This window comes from Uloborus diversus, chromosome 1 (assembly GCF_026930045.1).
Source record: "Uloborus diversus isolate 005 chromosome 1, Udiv.v.3.1, whole genome shotgun sequence".
NCBI lineage: Eukaryota > Metazoa > Arthropoda > Arachnida > Araneae > Uloboridae > Uloborus > Uloborus diversus.
The window spans coordinates 24270208-24292691 of NC_072731.1; the positions used below are offsets into that span (position 1 = coordinate 24270208).

At 31.3% G+C, this 22484-nt stretch overlaps 1 protein-coding gene across 1 annotated transcript in view; it reads right to left on the minus strand.

The window, feature by feature from the left end:
* The window catches only part of LOC129234487 (lysozyme C-like), a 311328-nt gene that overhangs the window by 22304 nt on the left and 266540 nt on the right, over positions 1 to 22484 (minus strand). Inside the window, exon 3 of the mRNA XM_054868485.1 lies at positions 7304 to 7361. Coding sequence (XP_054724460.1) covers positions 7304 to 7361 — 58 coding nt within the window. The remainder of the gene's footprint in view (positions 1 to 7303; positions 7362 to 22484) is intronic.

Genomic DNA, 22484 nt, shown 5'->3' on the forward strand with positions numbered 1-22484 from the left:
AAATAGTTCTCTCATTTTTTTATACTGCATATTTTTATAACTTTCACTTTGAACTAGAAACATTCATTTCGCATTTTTATTACAATTTTGTATGCCTTCAGAGAGGTTCAACCCAATTTCATTTTTGTTTCAGAGAAGAACTAGTTAATTTTGCCACATCAGTAGAAGCAATTTCAAGTTTGCCGGACATGAGAACAGCAGAAAAGACTATGTACAAAGCTAGAGCAATGGCAAGATCATCAGTTCCAAAAACATTAGATGATATCAATTTAGCAGATCAATGGACTGAATCCAAAGATGAAAAAAATTTGCTACTAATTGATGATGATGAAGGCAAAAATAGAATACTGGTATATACTGTTTATTTGATTATCTTTTTATTTATTTAATACATTTGATGGCTTAAGAACTTTAAAAATATGATAAATGAAAGATTAATGGGGTCGTTACCAATATTTCAAAAGTATTTTTTTCTGAAAGAACATGCTTAAAACAATAAGATCTAACCATTTTTTAAATAATTTGTTTACGTTTAATATTTTTAAAAAATTACTTAAATCGGTGATCTTTCATTGTTTACATTTCTTGCCGATAACATCACAAATGATGAAATGCCATTCTGCGTTGCCATTCACAGAGCAAAATATTTAAGTCTCATCTTTACTCACGTGTATTGGCAACGGTATGGTTGATAGCAAGCGTAGAGCCCAATTTTAATTCGCTTCTTGATTATCATAACGTGGAAACGCGGTACAAAGATGCGCGAAAGAGCATCATTTGTGACGTCATCAAGACCACGCCTTGTTGGGAAAATGAAAGAATTTTCTGGATCCATGTTATTTTTTTTTTTTTTTTTGCTTATTCTATCAATTTCAGTGACTAAAAGTACTACTTTTGATTGAAGGAAAAAACCCCATTGCGAAAGTAAAATATGAATTCAAATTCTGCACGTCGAAGCCAAACTAACGTAACTCACGTAATCGTTACTTTAGACAGGATTGTAGAAAAGCGATTGCTTGGTGCAAACAAAGGATTGGACTCGCGCTATTTTAATAATACAATTTTTTTATATTATTTATTTTTTATTTTTGTTATTATTTTTTTTAAGGATTACGTGAATATGGCTCTATGCGAAATAAAATTCTACATACAATGGAAAATCACAATTTTTGGGCTTATGTACGTTAGTCTGGCTCTGATGTACATAGTTATGCATTCAACTTTAATGGGAACATATCTTTAATCGAAAAAACTGTACTGAATTTTCGTCTTTCATCCATCATATGTATTTTTTAACTGGATTCGTCAAAAAATGAGCTAGGATTAAAAAATATACAGTTTAATATGCAAACATGCTCTGTAAGTAGCACGATTAAATTTGACCTAAACCAAAAAAAAATGTTATTAGCTGACCCATGCGCTATGCGAAACATTCGGGAATGAAAAACACTCGTATTTTTATTAAGTTTTTTTTTTTTTTAATATTAACAGCAGAAATGCGAATTGTTTGCTTTATTGTTGTGACAACCCTTTAGAGTGACACCCAAAATGTATATAAGAGTTTTCTGAAAAATATAAGTAACAAAATATCAAACTACGTATGTTAAATTTAATTTACTCTAGCAAGAGCTAAAAAGAAGTTCATCGCACACATCAGCACACACACACACACACACACACAAAGGTTTTTTTTTTTTTCATATTTTTTTATTTGAAGCCAATTCCATATAACTATTTTTAATGTATTCATTATTATTTTAGTATCTTTCGGAGCATCTAGATGTGTGTTTACAAATGTTTTTACACTGACTATATGACCAAAAGTATTGAGAAACTTTCAAAAATTCACATTTTTCCGGATTTCTCGAGAAATAAAAGACTAATTGCTCTGTAATTTTTTCACATAAAAAGTATACTCTAGCTGTCATTTTCCAATAAAGATTTAGTCTACTACTCATTTATGGGACTAGCAACAAATTGAGAGAAAAAAAAAGGTTTTTGATCATTTTTTATTGTAAATAGCTGGGAATAAACTATAAATTTCAGAAATATGTTAAAAAACTATCAAAAATTTATTTTTATGTCTACGTTAAAGTATCTCTCATACCCACGGAGATATAAGCATTTCTTTCAAAAATGCAATTTTTTTTTTTTTTTTTGAAGGTTTTTGGCTCATATCACTGACATCACATTTTGGCTCATCAGAGTTTTCTGTCAAACGTTACTAAACTTTCAGAATATTTGACAGCATATTAGAGAAAGATAATAATAAAATTCAAAGTTAAAAAATTGAAAAGTCAAAGAAATATAAACGTTTAAAGCAATTATTTTTTCACTTCGCATGCGTGAAAGATAGTAATTACTAACTTTCATAATCAAAAGCTCAGATATATCCTACTACTCATAAAAAAAATTCCACTTCAATATCTTTAAAATTTAATCAAAAGTAGTAGTAAAAAGTTATTAGCGATCTAATGAGGCGATGGTCTTTCGCAGATTCGTGATAAGAACGGATTATTTGCGAACGATCCCTCACGATTCGTCGTCTAGCCAAGAATTATTAAAATTCATCTCATTGGATCGCTGATAACTTTTTACATTTTAAAGATTTCAAGGTGGAATTTCTTTATAAGTTGTAGAATATATCTGGGCTTCCGATTATGAAGGTTATAAGTTGCTATCTTTCACGCATGCGTAATGAACAATTAATTGCTTTAAATGTTCATATTTCTTTAAATTTTCAATATTTTAACTTCAAATTTTATTATTACGTTTCTCTAATATGCTGTCAAATATTCTGAAAGTTTAGTAACCTTTGATGGAAAACTGCGTGATATAAGCCGAAAACCTTCAAAAAAAAAAGAAAAAATGCATTTTTGAAAGAATTGCTTTTATTTCCGTGGGTATAAGAGATACTTTCACGAAAATATAAAATTAAATTTTAGGTAGATTTTTAACGTATTTCTGAAATTTATAGCTTATTCCTAGCTGTTTAAAACGAAAAATGATCAAAAACCTTTTTTTTGTTTCCTCAATTTGTTGCTCGTCCTCAGATTGAATAAGAGACTTAATTTGTGTTGGAAAATGGCAGCCGGAATGTACCTTTTATGTGAAAAAAATTACCGAGCAATTTATCTTTTATTTCTCGAGAAATCCGTAAAAATGTGAGTTTTTGTAAGTGTCCCAATACTTTTGTTCATATAGTGTATATGAGATGTGTGGAGAACTTTTTTACTTTTGTGTAAGGCGAGAAAGGGGATACAATATTGCTAGTGCCAGTGGCAAGGAATTTATGTAGAGACCTAATTTAAAACTTAATTTAAGCCTCCAGCCTAAACAATGAGCAAAGTCAGAATAGATGCCACTGTAATCCATTAAAAAAAAAAAAAGTGTGTGTTGGTAAACAGAGAAAGAATCTCGAAAGCATATATTTTTATTTTGTTTGTTTGTTTTCTCATGTTTTCCTTCTACTGTAATGTACTGTTTTAACCGTTTCCTGTTTTCCCCCCTTTCTTTATTATACAATGATTCCAAATCTTTCGATACTTTAATTAATTGTTTTTAAATATTATTTATAATCAAATATTTTCTTTGAGAAAGAATACACACGTGGAAGCTTGATCTTGATGCTACTAAAGAAGTCCCCCAAAAAATTATGAAGTTGACGATGCTATTAGTGGGAACATATTGAAGTTGTGTAACTTGAATTTCTGAAGTTGTACTTAGTAACTTAGTTATTGAGCAATGGCTCTAAAACTGTAAATAGATTCACAGATTAGTCGTTATTCGTTAAATTATTTTTTTGTCACGGCCTTCTAAAGAGTTGTTTTAATAGCGTTTTTAGAGCTTCTATTTCTGTTTCGAAAAATTGCCTTTCCTCTAAACATGTCTAAAGATGGCCTACAAAAGCGTTTTTAAGAGTTCAATTTCGAAAACTCCCGCTTCTGAACCTTTTTAAGCCCTAATATTCTCCATAGTTGGCAGAGTTATAATGCTGTGATCAGGATCTGCATGGCCTTCACAAATCACAATGCTGCCAGGTTAGGTTTGGCCCCACTATAGACGAAAGATAGTCTAGAATGCCTTTTCAAGAGCATGAATTATAAAAAATTCCGGAGTGGGCTCTCGAACCTGTACTTCCCGCAACATCACAAAAGTTTGTCTGAAACTGCATTTTAAGCACTACAATTTCGAAAAATTTCCGGGAAACTTCTCCCGAACTTCCCTCTGGAAAAATAAATGTACATATAAAATAAAAGTAGAAATCTAAAAAATTAAATTGAAAACTCTTTAATTAAAACTATTTATTAATTTCAGTGAATTCCGAAAATACCGGTATTGCAGTCACTATCTAGTAGTGACTTCCTCTTAAACCGAAAAGTTGAAAGCCATTTATCTTTCCCTGTGTTTGAGATACGTTTGAAATAATTAAGGGGGCCATCACTTTCATACACCCCTTACTTTTTTGACCACGCTGCTTTTTATTTGTCTTTTGTACATTAGTCAACTAAAAATGTCGCTATTTTCTAAAAATTGTAGGAATTTCAAGTTTACATAGAACATTAAAAACTTGTTTTATTTTTTAAATTATTTTTGTGTTTGTAGGAGGGAGTGCCCCCCCCCGTCCCCCGGATGACGCTACAAATTACCGCCCCGGGTGCGACTCATGCTAGGTACGCCACTGGTATAAATATTTCTAGGAGAGATTCAGAATTATTTTTAAAAACACCTTTGCCTAATAATAAACTTTTTAAATAAAATTTACTTCCATTTAATGTAAAAAATATGTTATCTTCAAGAATCGTAAAATATTTATTCAAAAAAAAAAAAAGCTAATGAGAAACCACAAACAAAGAGTATAAACTCAGTCTTTCTTCTCAGCCGATTTTACAAGACAATATTAGCGTTCTGTGGTCAAAGATGGCGGTCTACCGATCCTACCAGAAGAAAAATCCCTGGAAATTTCCCTGGCACAGAACTTTTCCCTCGAGTTGGAGGAGAAAGCATCTATTGTAATTCTTATCTGCCCTTTTCCCTTTTGTCCCCTTCCTAGCCCCCTTCCAGTCTGTCAATCCCAGTGACAGAAGAGAATTTCCCACTGCTCAGGGGAATACGGTACGGGGAAGGTTTGGGGTGAATCAGATTTTGTTTTATTTGTTTTTGTTTGCATTTTGAAATTCAATAATAAATGAGGTGCGTAAATAAACGAGTCTACTTTCCCGTATATCAACATCGAATTTCTAGTATCTTTTCAATATTCTTGAAATTAGCTGAGACTACAAATTATGTCAAACATTCCTTTTTAACATTTTAAGCTGATTTCTAGAAACAAAATGTACTGCGTTCATCTAAAGAAATATATACATAAAAAAAAACTTTTTTTGTTCGTTTGTACTACTTTTTTAAAAAGTAGTAACACCTTTTAAGCAAAGCAGTTAGTATTTTTTCCACTGTATGTACTAGCTGCGTCTCCCGGCTTTGTACGGTCTACTTCGAAACGCGTATTAAACAGGCTTGAACAGAAGAAAAATCAGTAAAATTTTGCGACACATTGCGGAAAAATAACCAAAAAAGGAAGCATTTCTCTTGTAGCCCCGATTACAAGAGAAGCCTCAAAACAAAAGGCAGAATTTTATTTATTCATAGTTGAAAAAAAAATGGCAACAGATCTTCTCAATGATTTTCTTCACGCTACAAACTTTATTAAAAACAATGTTAAGATGAAGAGTTGAGATGAAGCACTGAATAATAATTTGAATGAAGAAAAAGACGTCAAAAATAGGGACTTAATATCGAAATCTAAGCGTCATAATTAATAGTTTTCAATTGATATTTCCGCTAATTATTAGCGGAACATTATGTTAAATAGCAGGGACGGGAAAATTACGAATCTATCGATACCTGGTTCGATGGTCAGTTCATTGACGTCCGGGAGAAGTAACTCGGACATAGATACATCCGCTCAGTTTTTAATTATATAAGATACAGTAATAGCTTACATGATTTAGCAGTAAAGCTCCTAAAGGAAATATGGCCAAAGCTAAGACGGATGTGCAAGTAATTCCGTCAAAGCTACAATATCCGGAGACGTTCGCCCTTGATTTTGTCTCAGTCAATCTGGAGGGACAGTAGGCAGAATAGAAAAAAGAACATAATAAAGAAGCCTAATATATTGTTTACGCTGGTAGCTAAAAGTGTTTTTCACCACAATGTAAAATCGGTATTCATGGAATCTGATGAGATTCAGGAAACCTTTAAGCAAAAAACTTGTTAGCCAACTTTCCCAGTAAAAGTCAGAGAAAGAAGAAAAAAGCATGAAAGAAGGCTTAATGCATCTTAAAAATATCCCGAAAAACAAAAAAAAGTCAAAAATAAATAAAATAGTTAGATAAACATTGAAAAATTAAAAATTGGAAAGTAGGGTATTGAGATGGGGGAAAAATGTCTGTCGGTCTGTCTGTCTGTCCCCCCATAATAACTTTTGAATGAATAGTCCGATTCGAACAATTTTTTTTTTTTTTTTTTTTTTGTTATCAAGATCTCGGCGAGGACATCTCATTCCCATGATTCATTTTTTGATTTGAACAATTTTTCGTTCAATTTTGAACAGTTCAAAAAAACTTAACATTAGCGCCTACGGGGAAATTCAAGGCAATTCCGAACTGTGAGGCAAATTTGCTTCAAACAAACTTTGTAGGAAAAAGCTTTTGATGAAAAACTTGTATATAAAATATCTTTTTGATTTGAACAATTTTCCGATCAATTTTGAACAGTTCAAATCCTTTAACATTAGCGCGTACGGGGAAACTGAAAGTCAATGTAGATTCCGTACTTGAAGGCGGATTTACTTCTAACAAATTTTGTTGGAAATAGCTCTTGACGTCAAACTCCAGACTTCGACTCCGAGAATTTAGGGGCACTTGACTCCGACTCCGACTCCTATGCCCAACAATTAATCGAACTCCAACTCCCCGACTTCGACTCTGACTTCGTAGCTTTGGCAAAAATTTATACACGGAGGACAAATGACCGACTCCGATTCTTAGATATTCGACTCCAACTCCTTTACCCCAAAATGAGATTGACTCCGACTCCGCAGCTATGGTTTTGACTGTGAAACAATTAGCTCGTCTAGTTCTAGACAGAATTTCTTGTTTTTCACAGGAAACTGACGTTCTCCGAAAGTAATCAGTGACGTTTCGATTTTTTTACTGTGAAGTTCATAACGAACCATAAGTTCTGAGAAAAATCATTTCTTGGTGATCAACAAAATAAGTGATTTCAGTTTAGTTTTAAAGCTTACCTGTGCATCTGACTCCACAGCTCTCTTTCGTACCTTTCCTGCAAAATTTGTCATTAATCTGTAAAAAATAATAAAATAAAATAAATAAAATTTAATGCGTCGTAAATGAGTCAAGAATTAATGGACGGTTCTTCTTCGTGTACAGTAGAATCTCGTTTATCCGAACCTCCGTTTTATCCGGATCAAATTTGTACCGATTGAAAAATAAGTTATATTTACTTAAATAATAATTTTAAATTATGATAGCAAGTGCGGAGCTATAAATACGCCGAACATTCGGTTTTTATTTTGGTTAAACGTGCTCGTGCAACTCATGCATAAAACGTATAATAAATTACATTACTAATCTACCAAACAACATGGCATACTTGGAGCGTCAGTCCGACACCCCTGCAGTTGAACTATAAATGGTGACGTATTTGGTAGGAACGATACTGTGTGATTTTGGTACAAAGCATCGTTTTTTGCTGTAATAAATTTGTCTGCTTATTTAAGAATGTGTTTTGCTTATTATCCATATATAGTATTAAAAGGATTGCCTTTGTTCCCAGTTAGTTCGGATTAAAGATCCTATATACGGAGAGATTGGACAACGGTGCGCCGATCGCCGCCATGTTTAGTCCAAGTGTTGTCAGCTCAAAATGCTGTGCCGTGTGAATTTTTAGCTTTCCCACGGAAAATAGGACATGAAATCTTTAAAGAACAGACTGAATTTTTTCCTCCTTGTATTTTCATTAAACGGAGCGAGCGCCAAGTCTAGCAATCCGGTGCCAATCGTTTTGACCCAGTGTTGCCAGATTGGGGGAAATTTCCCCATTTTGGGGAAATCTGGTGCTCTCTGGGGAAATTTTGGGGAAATGAGTTTTGAGGGGAATTCTTTGGGGAAAAATTTTTTTCTTGGGGAAAACCTGGGGAAAAAACCCTCTGGGAAAAAAGATTTTTTTTTTTTTTTTTTTTTAATTCATGTCAAGAAGTAGTAGTTACATTGTTTGTATCAAATAGCGTTGGTTTAGCTTTGCTCAACTTTATGGAATTCTCATTTCACATTATGTGGAATATTATGCTACGGATTTCGCATTGATGTTCTGCGTGAGTAAAGAGGTTGATATGTGAAACGGGTAAAAATAAGTGTGATGAAGAATGTTCTTGGATAAAGACATACAAAAAAATCATAGTTTAAATGTACATACAGAAGCAGAGTAGTAAATGCAAGTAGAAATAAAACATTTGGTTATTTCTTATCTCTTGGTCAGGTGCTTGTATTTATGACTAGTGGCACCCGCACGTCTTTGCCCGTAGTAGAAAATTAAAAGGTCTTTTGGTTCCCTGTATATTTACAAATAATGCATGATGAATTTCTCGCCAATTGGCTTGCCCACGTTACGGTTCCACGTTATGATGCCTTGGTAATTTACTCGTCCATCTTATGATAATTTTGCTCAGGAAAATGTTCTTGAAATTGGAATAGAAAAAGAACAAAATCGACTATTCCAAAAATCGCTTAAAGGTGCACACCCCCATGCTACAAACTAATTCTTTGCCAAATTTCATGAAAATAGGCCGAACAGTGCGCTATGCGCGTCCCAGAGATCCTGACAGACAGAGACTTTCAGCTTTATAATTAGTAAAGATAAAGAAGACAAAAAAAAAAAAAATAAGACGAAAATGGGAAGAAAAAAAAAAGTTGGGGAATTTTATAAGAAAATTAGGTTATTTGGGGAAAAATTTTTTTTCAAGAGACAAAAATATTAGAGGAAGTCGATTCATTTTATGAAAATATTAATGGAAAAATAATTTTTGACTTTGGGGAATTTTGATAGAAAACATCGCTTTTTGGGGAAAAGTTGGAAGGGAATTGGGGAAATCTGGATTTGACCATCTGGCAACACTGTTTGTACCGTCATAGCGCTTACAAAGAAATTTTTTTTTCTCAAAAACTTGTTCATAAAGATAAAAAAACAAACCGATATTTGTGATCTGCACATTGCATTTCATAATATCATAACTAACTTCCGTTTTTTTCGATACGATGTACAGTGATATTTGGGGTAGAAGATGCATTACGGTCTTCGGGGAGTGAGCATCTTTGGACATAAGATGGCCGCCGCGCCGTTCCGAAGCTGTCCAATCTCTCCGTATTTAGGATCTCTAGTTCGGATAAACCAGGTTGTACTATATCTTTATATCCCGTGTCAAATTTGAATGCTCGAGAAGTAATGTTTTATGCGTTCAAATTCGAAAACTGACTTTTTCAAATATTTTCCTTTGAATTTCAGATTTGTGGAGTGAAGATTGTTTTTCTTTCCTTAGCTTTTCATTGTAATTACTTCTCTCCTCTCCGAATTAGATTTAAAGGAGTAGCGTTCATCAAGTTAAATTCGTGAATTTATAAGGCATCACATTTGATTCTTCACAATGAAAATAATATTGCTATAAAAGTAATAACGACGAAAAAAAACTTGTAAACATTTTCTTTTTAACTCACATTATTAACAATAGCAAAATCGTTTTCTGCATGTTTCTTTCAAGTTAGATTTTTTTTAATGCTTCCCAATTCCGTTGAAAATGGTCTCAGCTTCAGTTTCCAGTCGTTCGAGAACAAATAGCCTACCAATCTATGTAAATAAAACAAAGAATATGTGTCTATACATGAAATACACCGCCAGCTCAGTCAATTCCAGCCGAGGACTGCAGTTTCGTGCTTATTAGCACTCATCAGCCCGGCATAGGAGTGACTGAGCTGGAGGTGGAAAACCTCTTAAGGAAGCCAAGAGTGCCAAACAAACTGGTAGCTAATACAAAATTAGCACTGACCAGACGAGTGACCGAAACAATGGTTCGGTTCAACTCGAACATTGAAGGCAAGGCGGGTATATTCAGTAAGTTACCGCCCTATAGCCAGGGCTAAGGCAGAAATACATGAAATACACCTCCAGCTCAGTCAATTCCAGCCGAGGACTGCAGTTTCGTGCTTATAAGAACTCATCAGCCCGGCATAGGAGTGACTGAGCTGGAGGTGGAAAACCTCTTAAGGAAGCCAAGAGTGCCAAACAAACTGGTAGCTAATAAAAATTAGCATTGACCAGACAAGTGACCGAAACAATACTGCAGTCCTCGGGTGGAATTGACTGAGCTGGCGGTGTATTTCATGTATTTCTGCCTTAGCCTGGTTATAGGGTGGTAACTTACTGAATATAACCGCCAGTAGTAGGGGAATAATGAGAGTTCTGCAACAGGAGGCGGTGGCGCTAGTATGCATCTACAATCCGCCTCCCCCTCCCACTCTTCCTCCCACCGCCTCCTCCACTTCCTCCCCACCCCCTCCCGACCTTGGGGTTGACCCTCCCCACGACCGGGGCCGCCGCGAGAACCCGTAGAAGGTGACGAGGGTTTTTCCCGCGTTTTAGATATTTTCCCGCGTTTTTGTACTTAGAATATTTTCCGTGATTTTTTCTTTGTAACGAAGGTTTTCACAAAAATAATTAATTAAAAGATGATGGTCCCACCAACCAACCAGGTGTATTAAATACACCCTATCAACCTTTTTTTTTTTTCATTTAGGTCTTAGACTATTTTCCAGTCTTTTGATCTTCAATTATTTTCCTACATATTTGAACTTTGAATATTTTCCGCGAATTTAATTATTTTTATTTTTACAGAGTATCGGAGTTGGGAATCGAACACCCAAACTTTGATTTATTCACGTATTTCCATCTTTTTTCATTTTTACAGCTTAATTTATTTTTCCGCCTTTCGAACTTCACAGTTTTCAGAATTAGTTTGTTTTCACGTATTTCGAACTTTGTCATTTTTTCTTTGTAACCATTTACGAGGGTATTTTCGCGCATTTTGTCGTTTTTTTCGCGCGTTTTCGAACTTTGTCATTTTTTTTTTTTTGTAACCTTTTAAGAGGATATTTTCGCGCATTTATATTCCCCCCCCCCTCCCCCGCGTTTTCGGACTTCGTCACCTTTTTCTCATAATCTTTTACGAGGATATTTTCGCGCGTTTTTAGATATTTTGCCGCGAATTTTATTTATTTTCGGTCATACTGGACTTAGTTGTTTTTTCTCACAAACTTTTACGAGGATATTTTCACGCGTTTTGATTTATTTTCAAGCATTTTAGAGTTCGAGGATTATTTTACCGTTTTAGTCTTAGACTATTCTAAAGTCTTTTAATCTTTGATTATTTTCTCACTCTCTTAGTCTTTCACTATTTTTAATCATTTCAGACTTTGAATATTTTTCACAAGTTAGATTTTTCTTTCATGCATTTTTGGACTGGAAATTTTTTCACATCCATACATTTAGGATTTCGATTATTTTTTTCTAGTTAGGTCTTTGACTATTTTAAAGCTCTTTTGTCTATTTTTAGCAATTTGTAGACTTAGTTTATTTTTATACCTTTTGATTTCTAATTACTTTTGCATCTTTTATTCATTTACAAGTGTACTCGACTTTATCATTTTTCCAACTTAAACTATTTTTTTCATCATTTAGGAGTTCAATTGTATTTTCATACATATTTACACTTAAAATATTTTTCGAATTTTGATTTTCTTTTTCATGCAATTCAAACTTTATCATTTTTACAACTTTGATTCTTTGCACGAATTTCAAAATTTGCAATCAATTTACTGTTAGTAGTAATTAACACTTATCATTAACAAATTTTCACGAATTTTAAAAATCAACTTAATTAATTTTTTCCAGTAAGCAAATTTCGCACTCAAGTTACATTTCATCACTACATATGCTTTTCAAGAGTTTCATTTAATTTATCACATTTTATTTAATCAACTCTAATAATTATTTTTTGATTAATATTTAACTTAGTCATTTTATCGTATTACTTTATTTATTTTTTCATACAAGCACTCTTGTTAGAATAAAACAAAATTTTCAACTTTCATGAATTTGAATCACTTTGACTATTTCATTTTCCCAATAATATTTTATTTTACTTTAACATATTCTCACGCGTTTTACTATTTATCATTCATTTACCAAAGTGATGAAAAATGTTCCCGCTATTATATTCAAAATACAACTCTTTCAATATAGTTATTTTCCAAGACGAAAGTTAACAAGTTTTTTCTAAATTATTACTTTACAGCCAACTAATTTCATTAACAGAGTTTTCAATACAATTTATGAATTTCAGTTTTATTTATTAATTTTTCATTCGCATGCAAATAAATTCAAAGTCGCATATTTCATTCAAGTCGGCTTCAATTTTGTATAACTGAAGAAGCTTCCAACAAAATACTCCCACATCACAACCAAGACTTACAAAAGATATTTTTACAAAATTTCATATCATTTCAAGAATATACACACTCATATAAAATCCCCAACAGAATAAAATAAAAAGTTTGCTTAACACAATTTTAGACCTATCACAAGTACTATATTTGCTCCTTTTTAAGAATTTTCATTAAACTTCGAATTAATTTAATACTAGTTCATGATCAACATAAACAGATAGGAACAGACACATACAATCTTCGTGAAAAAAAAAAAAAAAAAAAACCGGAATCAATAGTAAATTTATCATACGAAGAAAAAAATATTTTAAAGTCAAAAATCCAACCTTTGTAGGAAAAGACTCCTCCAATACTTATGCATTGATGCATTATTGAAGATAATGAATAATATTACAAAATATGCGTCGATTTTAAATTTAACAACGGCATAAAATGTAATATTATCCAAACTTCATTTCCATGCCTTCCTAGAATGTTCTGACTGCAACCAACACTCTCTTCACTAAGCGTCCATCCACATTGAAAGCACAATGGATAATGAAAGATGAAACATAGGCTTATCTCAGATTTTATCTTATCATAGTGAGTCATGGAATTCACGTGGTAAGATTTCAACTCAATACTAACGGCTGTAAACACATGTGACCTCTTTTATCGCCCAAAAACTTAATTAAAGAAGATACATCGATTTAAATCTTTATTTGAAACTAATTTCCTAATTAATTTCAAAACCACTGTCGACGATTTATTTATTTTTTTATTTTTTCCCGAACTTGAACTGTCTACAAAGTTATTCTATTCTATTCGTTTCTCATGCACACACACACACACACACACACACACACACACACACACACACACACACACACACACACACACTTAATTTTTTCTATTCGCAATCAGTCCACCATAACATTTCACATTTTGAAAAAGACCATAGTTATTACTTTTTTAAATTGAGTTGTTTTCCAATGATTATTTCACTGTGGAGATTATTTTCAATGCGTTCTTATTCTTTTAATAGTTTTCATCAATTAAGCATTACAATTATTTATTCTTCCAAAAACATAGCGATTTTCACATTTCCAAAACATATTTCTAGTGATTTTATTTTTACAACAGCGAATTCAATTTCCTTAGAAATTTTCGAATGTATTTTGTCATATTAAAACGAATGCAATATTCAAGTTATACATATGTACATGGTATAGCAATCAACCTTGAATGAATAATTGCAGGTCTTAACATATAAAAAAAATTTCAAGTTGTAAGAATATTTTTTTTTTTTTGTTTCAAAACAATATTTTTTCAAACTTGTAATATTTTTCTACTTAGAAAATGAAATCAAATATTTTTTTTTCTTCAATTATATAAAATGTTTTTAAGAATTAATTTCTCAAACTTGTAATGTATTTCCACTAATTAAAAAAAATCAATTTTTTTTTTCAATCATATAAAAATAAATTTTTAATCTTACAAAAATAATTTTTTCCGCAAAAATATTTTTTTTTCAAAACAAAAAATAATATTTTTATAACATATTATTTTTTTTTCTTTTCAATCTTTTTTCACAAAACTATTTTTTTTTTTTTTCATTTTTTTTCAAACTTACAAAAATAAATTTAATCAACTGAATCTTCAAACAGAATGATTTAATTAATTTTAAAACTAGCAATCACTTTACTTTTTGTATTAATAACAACTATTGTTAATCCATTTACTCTTTGCACTCTCAGTATTAATTAGCACACATGCATTACAAATAATAGTAATGTTTAAGATACTTATAAATCATTTACTCAAGCTTTCAAATATCCAATTATCATGTTATTGTTCAATCATGTGAGGGAACTTGTAATGAAACTTTACTCATCAATCGAAATTATAAGCGAAAATATCACATTTTTAGCAATTAATATAATCATACAATTAACTTTGAATTTAAGAAAAATAAAAACTATTATACACTTAGTAACACATAGGTCGAAATGGTTTACGATCAGGTGAGTGTCTTTTATCAATTGAGAGAACAACATAGTTGAGAAAGAGCGCTCACATTTCATATTAGAATTTATAAGTCTTTAAGGTATTTCTCCAATATTGAATTCAGTATTAATACGTATGAATTTCAACATGTGAATGTGACTGTATATTATTTTTCAACCCATTAACTTGTTTAAGGTTCACTATCATAATTTTCAACTTTTTCTTAGCATATGTTGAAATATTTTATGTGTGTCAATCTATTGAAATATCACAAAAATCATATTCTCACTCAAACTTTATTACAATACCATACAGTGAAACAAACAAAATACAGCCATTCTAAAGCTTGCTTACAAGAAAACGCATGTAGAAATTTATGAAAGATTAATTTCAAAGCACAAATCATCAACTATATACAACGCAAAGCAACAAAACAAGTTTAACTGCCTTAAAGGATAACAGATACATTTTGAAGGATAGAGGTAATTCATTTATAAAACTTATTAATTTACTACTTAGCTAAAGGTGCGTATTTCGCAGTCTGAACTTCCACATTGACAATATGATCCAACGTCCACCCAGATCCAAGTTGTATAAACACCTCTAAGGCGTTTTCAACCTGACCAATAGCATCATTCAAATGTTCTAAGATAGTGTCCTTAACAAGTTCTATTCGCATTACACTTCTAAAATAAGAAGTAATCAAATTATCATCATCATCACCAACATGACGACTCAGCACTGCCTTCATTACTATGCACCATTTAATGCTTCGTTTTTCATCTATTTCATCCTCCAATATTTGAATAATTTGGAGTCTTAACTCATCAAAACACATTTTTATGTCTTGAGAATTTTTAGGAGCAGGTGTTACAAACTCCGTAGCAAAAACACCGAATGTAGTTTGTCGAGTAGGTTTTAATCTCTTTGGGACATAAGTTTTCACTGTAACTTGCTTCACTACACTATGCATAACACGAACGTGATGCAAAAGGGTAGATTTACTAGCAAGCACTTTTTCCGCACTGATCACATGTATAGCTTCGTCCATGTATCAGTATATGCCTTTTCAAACTATCCTCTCGTTTAAACTTTCTGTCACATTTCGAACATGCAAAGGTGGTAGTAGAATTATGAATCTTCAAATGACGATTCAAAGCAGATTTCCACTTGAATGACTTTCCACATTCTTGACATATGAATGAGGGACCATGCTCCTTAATATGTAGATTCAAATGCTTTCTTTCATCGAATAGCATGTCGCACTTTTCACATCTATAAGACTTCTTTCTAGAATGTATCTTTTGATGACTTCTCAAAGTAGACTCACGCCCAAAGGAAGCATTACATTTCATACAACAAAATGGTTTCATTCCTGAATGAGTCTTAAGATGTTGATTCAAATTTGAATTTGAACTAAATTGCTTCCCACATGAAGCACATACCTGTAAAAGATATAAAGGAAAAATAAATCAAAAATTATCAGAAACTTTTTTTTATTTAAGTCAATTCTATCATTGAAAATAGCATTTAAAACACTAGCACATATGAAGTTTCGTGCTATATACTTTCTCAACATCAAAACTTTTCAAACTTAAATTTTGAGAAAAACAACTCAACTCCACTCAGAGTAGTCTTCGACAAATTTTGAGAAAGATCTTGATGGTCACATATGGATTGAATTTATCTTTATTTATTTATTAATTTTGTTTTATTTTTTACTGTTGTGAAAGGATTGTATTCAAACAGATGCATTAAGCTCATTGGTTCTCTCATCCATTTCATTTAGCATTCTCATTGGTTGATAATTTCACCTTTTTGTTTAACGCATCCTTCGAAAGTATAAATTTGATGTGGTTACTTCGAAAGATCATTTGGTGGTTTGGATTCCATTCCGATCGTGACGGGAGGTTTTCTGTGCTGAAGTTAACTTCTATCGAAAAACTTTTTCGAACAGTTGAAAATTTTAACTTGGTGTTTCGAATTTCTTTAGAGCTTTTCTAATGGAAAATCATAGGGAAAACTCGAATATTGTTGATGGTGGTGTGAGTCGTGAAGATGTTTTATCATCACATGTAAGTATTTATTTTTGAGTGTGTTATGTGATAATTCTTTTGTTGAAATATTTGAGGGCTCAAGCAGTATGAAAATAATATAATAAATGATTTTGGGTAAAGATTTCACCAATTTTTCTATTTCAAAAGTGTGAGTACGAAATAATCATTTCATGAAAATTGATTAATATTTTCATAGAATGTGCTTACTTGAAGGTTTGCGCTTATTTGATAAGCATCTTACTTTAATATTCTAAAGAAGCTTGTTAGTTTAGTGGAAAAATTGTACATGCGGAATTTTGGTAGCGGAACAGTAAACGATATTGTGTGCTGTATTTTTAAATGAACTTTTATAAAATTTCAACTTTCGGATTCTTGTCTTATTAAAAGAATTGAATATGATGTAAACAGGAGTTTTGTTTTCACGTTTTATGTATTTATTTACATTTCATTTGAGTTTAAATTTAGATGATGAAATGATGTTGAGAAAGTATATAGCACGAAACTTCATATGTGCTAGTGTTTTAAATGCTATTTTCAATGATAGAATTGACTTAAATAAAAAAAAGTTTCTGATAATTTTTGATTTATTTTTCCTTTATATCTTTTACAGGTATGTGCTTCATGTGGGAAGCAATTTAGTTCAAATTCAAATTTGAATCAACATCTTAAGACTCATTCAGGAATGAAACCATTTTGTTGTATGAAATGTAATGCTTCCTTTGGGCGTGAGTCTACTTTGAGAAGTCATCAAAAGATACATTCTAGAAAGAAGTCTTATAGATGTGAAAAGTGCGACATGCTATTCGATGAAAGAAAGCATTTGAATCTACATATTAAGGAGCATGGTCCCTCATTCATATGTCAAGAATGTGGAAAGTCATTCAAGTGGAAATCTGCTTTGAATCGTCATTTGAAGATTCATAATTCTACTACCACCTTTGCATGTTCGAAATGTGACAGAAAGTTTAAACGAGAGGATAGTTTGAAAAGGCATATACTGATACATGGACGAAGCTATACATGTGATCAGTGCGGAAAAAGTGCTTGCTAGTAAATCTACCCTTTTGCATCACGTTCGTGTTATGCATAGTGTAGTGAAGCAAGTTACAGTGAAAACTTATGTCCCAAAGAGATTAAAACCTACTCGACAAACTACATTCGGTGTTTTTGCTACGGAGTTTGTAACACCTGCTCCTAAAAATTCTCAAGACATAAAAATGTGTTTTGATGAGTTAAGACTCCAAATTATTCAAATATTGGAGGATGAAATAGATGAAAAACGAAGCATTAAATGGTGCATAGTAATGAAGGCAGTGCTGAGTCGTCATGTTGGTGATGATGATGATAATTTGATTACTTCTTATTTTAGAAGTGTAATGCGAATAGAACTTGTTAAGGACACTATCTTAGAACATTTGAATGATGCTATTGGTCAGGTTGAAAACGCCTTAGAGGTGTTTATACAACTTGGATCTGGGTGGACGTTGGATCATATTGTCAATGTGGAAGTTCAGACTGCGAAATACGCACCTTTAGCTAAGTAGTAAATTAATAAGTTTTATAAATGAATTACCTCTATCCTTCAAAATGTATCTGTTATCCTTTAAGGCAGTTAAACTTGTTTTGTTGCTTTGCGTTGTATATAGTTGATGATTTGTGCTTTGAAATTAATCTTTCATAAATTTCTACATGCGTTTTCTTGTAAGCAAGCTTTAGAATGGCTGTATTTTGTTTGTTTCACTGTATGGTATTGTAATAAAGTTTGAGTGAGAATATGATTTTTGTGATATTTCAATAGATTGACACACATAAAATATTTCAACATATGCTAAGAAAAAGTTGAAAATTATGATAGTGAACCTTAAACAAGTTAATGGGTTGAAAAATAATATACAGTCACATTCACATGTTGAAATTCATACGTATTAATACTGAATTCAATATTGGAGAAATACCTTAAAGACTTATAAATTCTAATATGAAATGTGAGCGCTCTTTCTCAACTATGTTGTTCTCTCAATTGATAAAAGACACTCACCTGATCGTAAACCATTTCGACCTATGTGTTACTAAGTGTATAATAGTTTTTATTTTTCTTAAATTCAAAGTTAATTGTATGATTATATTAATTGCTAAAAATGTGATATTTTCGCTTATAATTTCGATTGATGAGTAAAGTTTCATTACAAGTTCCCTCACATGATTGAACAATAACATGATAATTGGATATTTGAAAGCTTGAGTAAATGATTTATAAGTATCTTAAACATTACTATTATTTGTAATGCATGTGTGCTAATTAATACTGAGAGTGCAAAGAGTAAATGGATTAACAATAGTTGTTATTAATACAAAAAGTAAAGTGATTGCTAGTTTTAAAATTAATTAAATCATTCTGTTTGAAGATTCAGTTGATTAAATTTATTTTTGTAAGTTTGAAAAAAAATGAAAAAAAAAAAAAATAGTTTTGTGAAAAAAGATTGAAAAGAAAAAAAATAATATGTTATAAAAATATTATTTTTTGTTTTGAAAAAAAATATTTTTGCGGAAAAAATTATTTTTGTAAGATTAAAAATTTATTTTTATATGATTGAAAAAAAAAATTGATTTTTTTTAATTAGTGGAAATACATTACAAGTTTGAGAAATTAATTCTTAAAAACATTTTATATAATTGAAGAAAAAAAAATATTTGATTTCATTTTCTAAGTAGAAAAATATTACAAGTTTGAAAAAATATTGTTTTGAAACAAAAAAAAAATATTCTTACAACTTGAAATTTTTTTTATATGTTAAGACCTGCAATTATTCATTCAAGGTTGATTGCTTTACCATGTACATATGTATAACTTGAATATTGCATTCGTTTTAATATGACAAAATACATTCGAAAATTTCTAAGGAAATTGAATTCGCTGTTGTAAAAATAAAATCACTAGAAATATGTTTTGGAAATGTGAAAATCGCTATGTTTTTGGAAGAATAAATAATTGTAATGCTTAATTGATGAAAACTATTAAAAGAATAAGAACGCATTGAAAATAATCTCCACAGTGAAATAATCATTGGAAAATAACTCAATTTAAAAAAGTAATAACTATGGTCTTTTTCAAAATGTGAAATGTTATGGTGGACTGATTGCGAATAGAAAAAATTAAGTCTTTAAGTGTGTGTGTGTGTGTGTGTGTGTGTGTGTGTGCATGAGAAACGAATAGAATAGAATAACTTTGTAGACAGTTCAAGTTCGGGAAAAAATAAAAAATAAATAAATCGTCGACAGTGGTTTTGAAATTAATTAGGAAATTAGTTTCAAATAAAGATTTAAATCGATGTATCTTCTTTAATTAAGTTTTTGGGCGATAAAAGAGGTCACATGTGTTTACAGCCGTTAGTATTGAGTTGAAATCTTACCACGTGAATTCCATGACTCACTATGATAAGATAAAATCTGAGATAAGCCTATGTTTCATCTTTCATTATCCATTGTGCTTTCGATGTGGATGGACGCTTAGTGAAGAGAGTGTTGGTTGCAGTCAGAACATTCTAGGAAGGCATGGAAATGAAGTTTGGATAATATTACATTTTATGCCGTTGTTAAATTTAAAATCGACGCATATTTTGTAATATTATTCATTATCTTCAATAATGCATCAATGCATAAGTATTGGAGGAGTCTTTTCCTACAAAGGTTGGATTTTTGACTTTAAAATATTTTTTTTCTTCGTATGATAAATTTACTATTGATTCCGGTTTTTTTTTTTTTTTTTTTTTTTTTTTTTCACGAAGATTGTATGTGTCTGTTCCTATCTGTTTATGTTGATCATGAACTAGTATTAAATTAATTCGAAGTTTAATGAAAATTCTTAAAAAGGAGCAAATATAGTACTTGTGATAGGTCTAAAATTGTGTTAAGCAAACTTTTTATTTTATTCTGTTGGGGATTTTATATGAGTGTGTATATTCTTGAAATGATATGAAATTTTGTAAAAATATCTTTTGTAAGTCTTGGTTGTGATGTGGGAGTATTTTGTTGGAAGCTTCTTCAGTTATACAAAATTGAAGCCGACTTGAATGAAATATGCGACTTTGAATTTATTTGCATGCGAATGAAAAATTAATAAATAAAACTGAAATTCATAAATTGTATTGAAAACTCTGTTAATGAAATTAGTTGGCTGTAAAGTAATAATTTAGAAAAAACTTGTTAACTTTCGTCTTGGAAAATAACTATATTGAAAGAGTTGTATTTTGAATATAATAGCGGGAACATTTTTCATCACTTTGGTAAATGTATGAAAATATTTAAGCGCGTGAGGGCATGTTTGATTGTGATTTTGAATTAGTGTTAAAAGATAATTTTCCTTTTGTTGAGGAGTGTATATATTTTGAAAATGGTTCGAAGTTTGTAAAAACTAGCTTTTCTAAGTTTTGTTGTATGATTTGCGCGTTGAATGCTTTTTTTTGGTGAACTGGTAAAGTTAATTACCAATCGTTGAATTACTTTGATTAAATTTGAATGCGATAAATTAATCAACAGCTATAAAAAAAAAAAAAAAATATTTGCAACTATTTAAAATTAATTTGTAATTTCGGAAACAATATGATGGAAGTCTAAAAATAATAAACAGTAACATATAAAGTGAAAAACATGATTCTTGAATTTGATGAAAATTGAGATGTAGGTATATGTTAATGAAAAAAATTATTAGAATTAATTAAATGAAATGAAACTCTTGAAAAGCATATGTAGTGATGAAATGTAACTTGAGTGAGAAATTTACCTACTGAAAAAAATATACAAGATGATTTTTAAATTCCATGAAAATTTGTTAATGTTATGCAGTAATTAATACTATCGGAATTAAGATTGATATGGCGATTAAAATTAACTCGTGAAAATGTATAAATCGTATTGAATATTAAAGCTGATTGATACAATGAAAAAAAAAAAAAAAAAAAAAAGAAAATCTAACTTGTGAAAAATATTCAAAGTTTGAAAACGCTCGAAAATAAGCAAAAGAACGAAAGACGTCAAAATAGTCTAAGACTTGAATGTAAAAAATATTTGAATTCTAAAATACCTGAAAAAAAAAAATAAAGTTCGAAAAATATTTCAAGTTTGAAAACGCCCGAAAATAATTAAAGATCAAAAGACTTTTGGATGGTATGGCAAAAAGTATCACACATTGTCATGGCAACAATTGCAACATTTTGCCATTCCCTAAAAACGAAGATTTAAAAAAAAAAAAAATTTCCAAGTCCAAAAAATCACGGAAAATCTTCAAAGTCTCAATAGATGACGCCACGAGCATTTAGCACATGTGAAAATTATATTGAGATGATAATTAACGTGCTTACACTCAGGTCTTAGTAGCTTGGTCAGTTTGCGCGTGTCTAAATCTGACAGCTACTAAGACCTTTTGGAGATCGATTCCCAGCAGCGACACTCTGTAAAAATAAAAATAATTAAATTCGCAGAAATATTCAAAGTCCGGAAATAAAAAATCAACCTCTCAATAGATGGCGCCACCGACGTTAAACATAGCATAAGTTAAAACATAGCAACAAGTGTTGCCAACCGAAAACTAAAAACTCTGGTTGTCATGACAACAAGTGTTGCCATTCCAAAACCGAAACTCAAACAAGTGTTGCCATCCAAAAAGTAAAAACTTTGTGGATACCATGACAACAAGTTCAAAATATTCTAAGTCCGAAAACGCGGGAAAAATATCTAAAACGCGGGAAAAACCCTCGTCACCTTCTACGGGTTCTCGCGGCGGCCCCGGTCGTGGGGAGGGTCAACCCCAAGGTCGGGAGGGGGTGGGGAGGAAGGGGAGGAGGCGGTGGGAGGAAGAGTGGGAGGGGGAGGC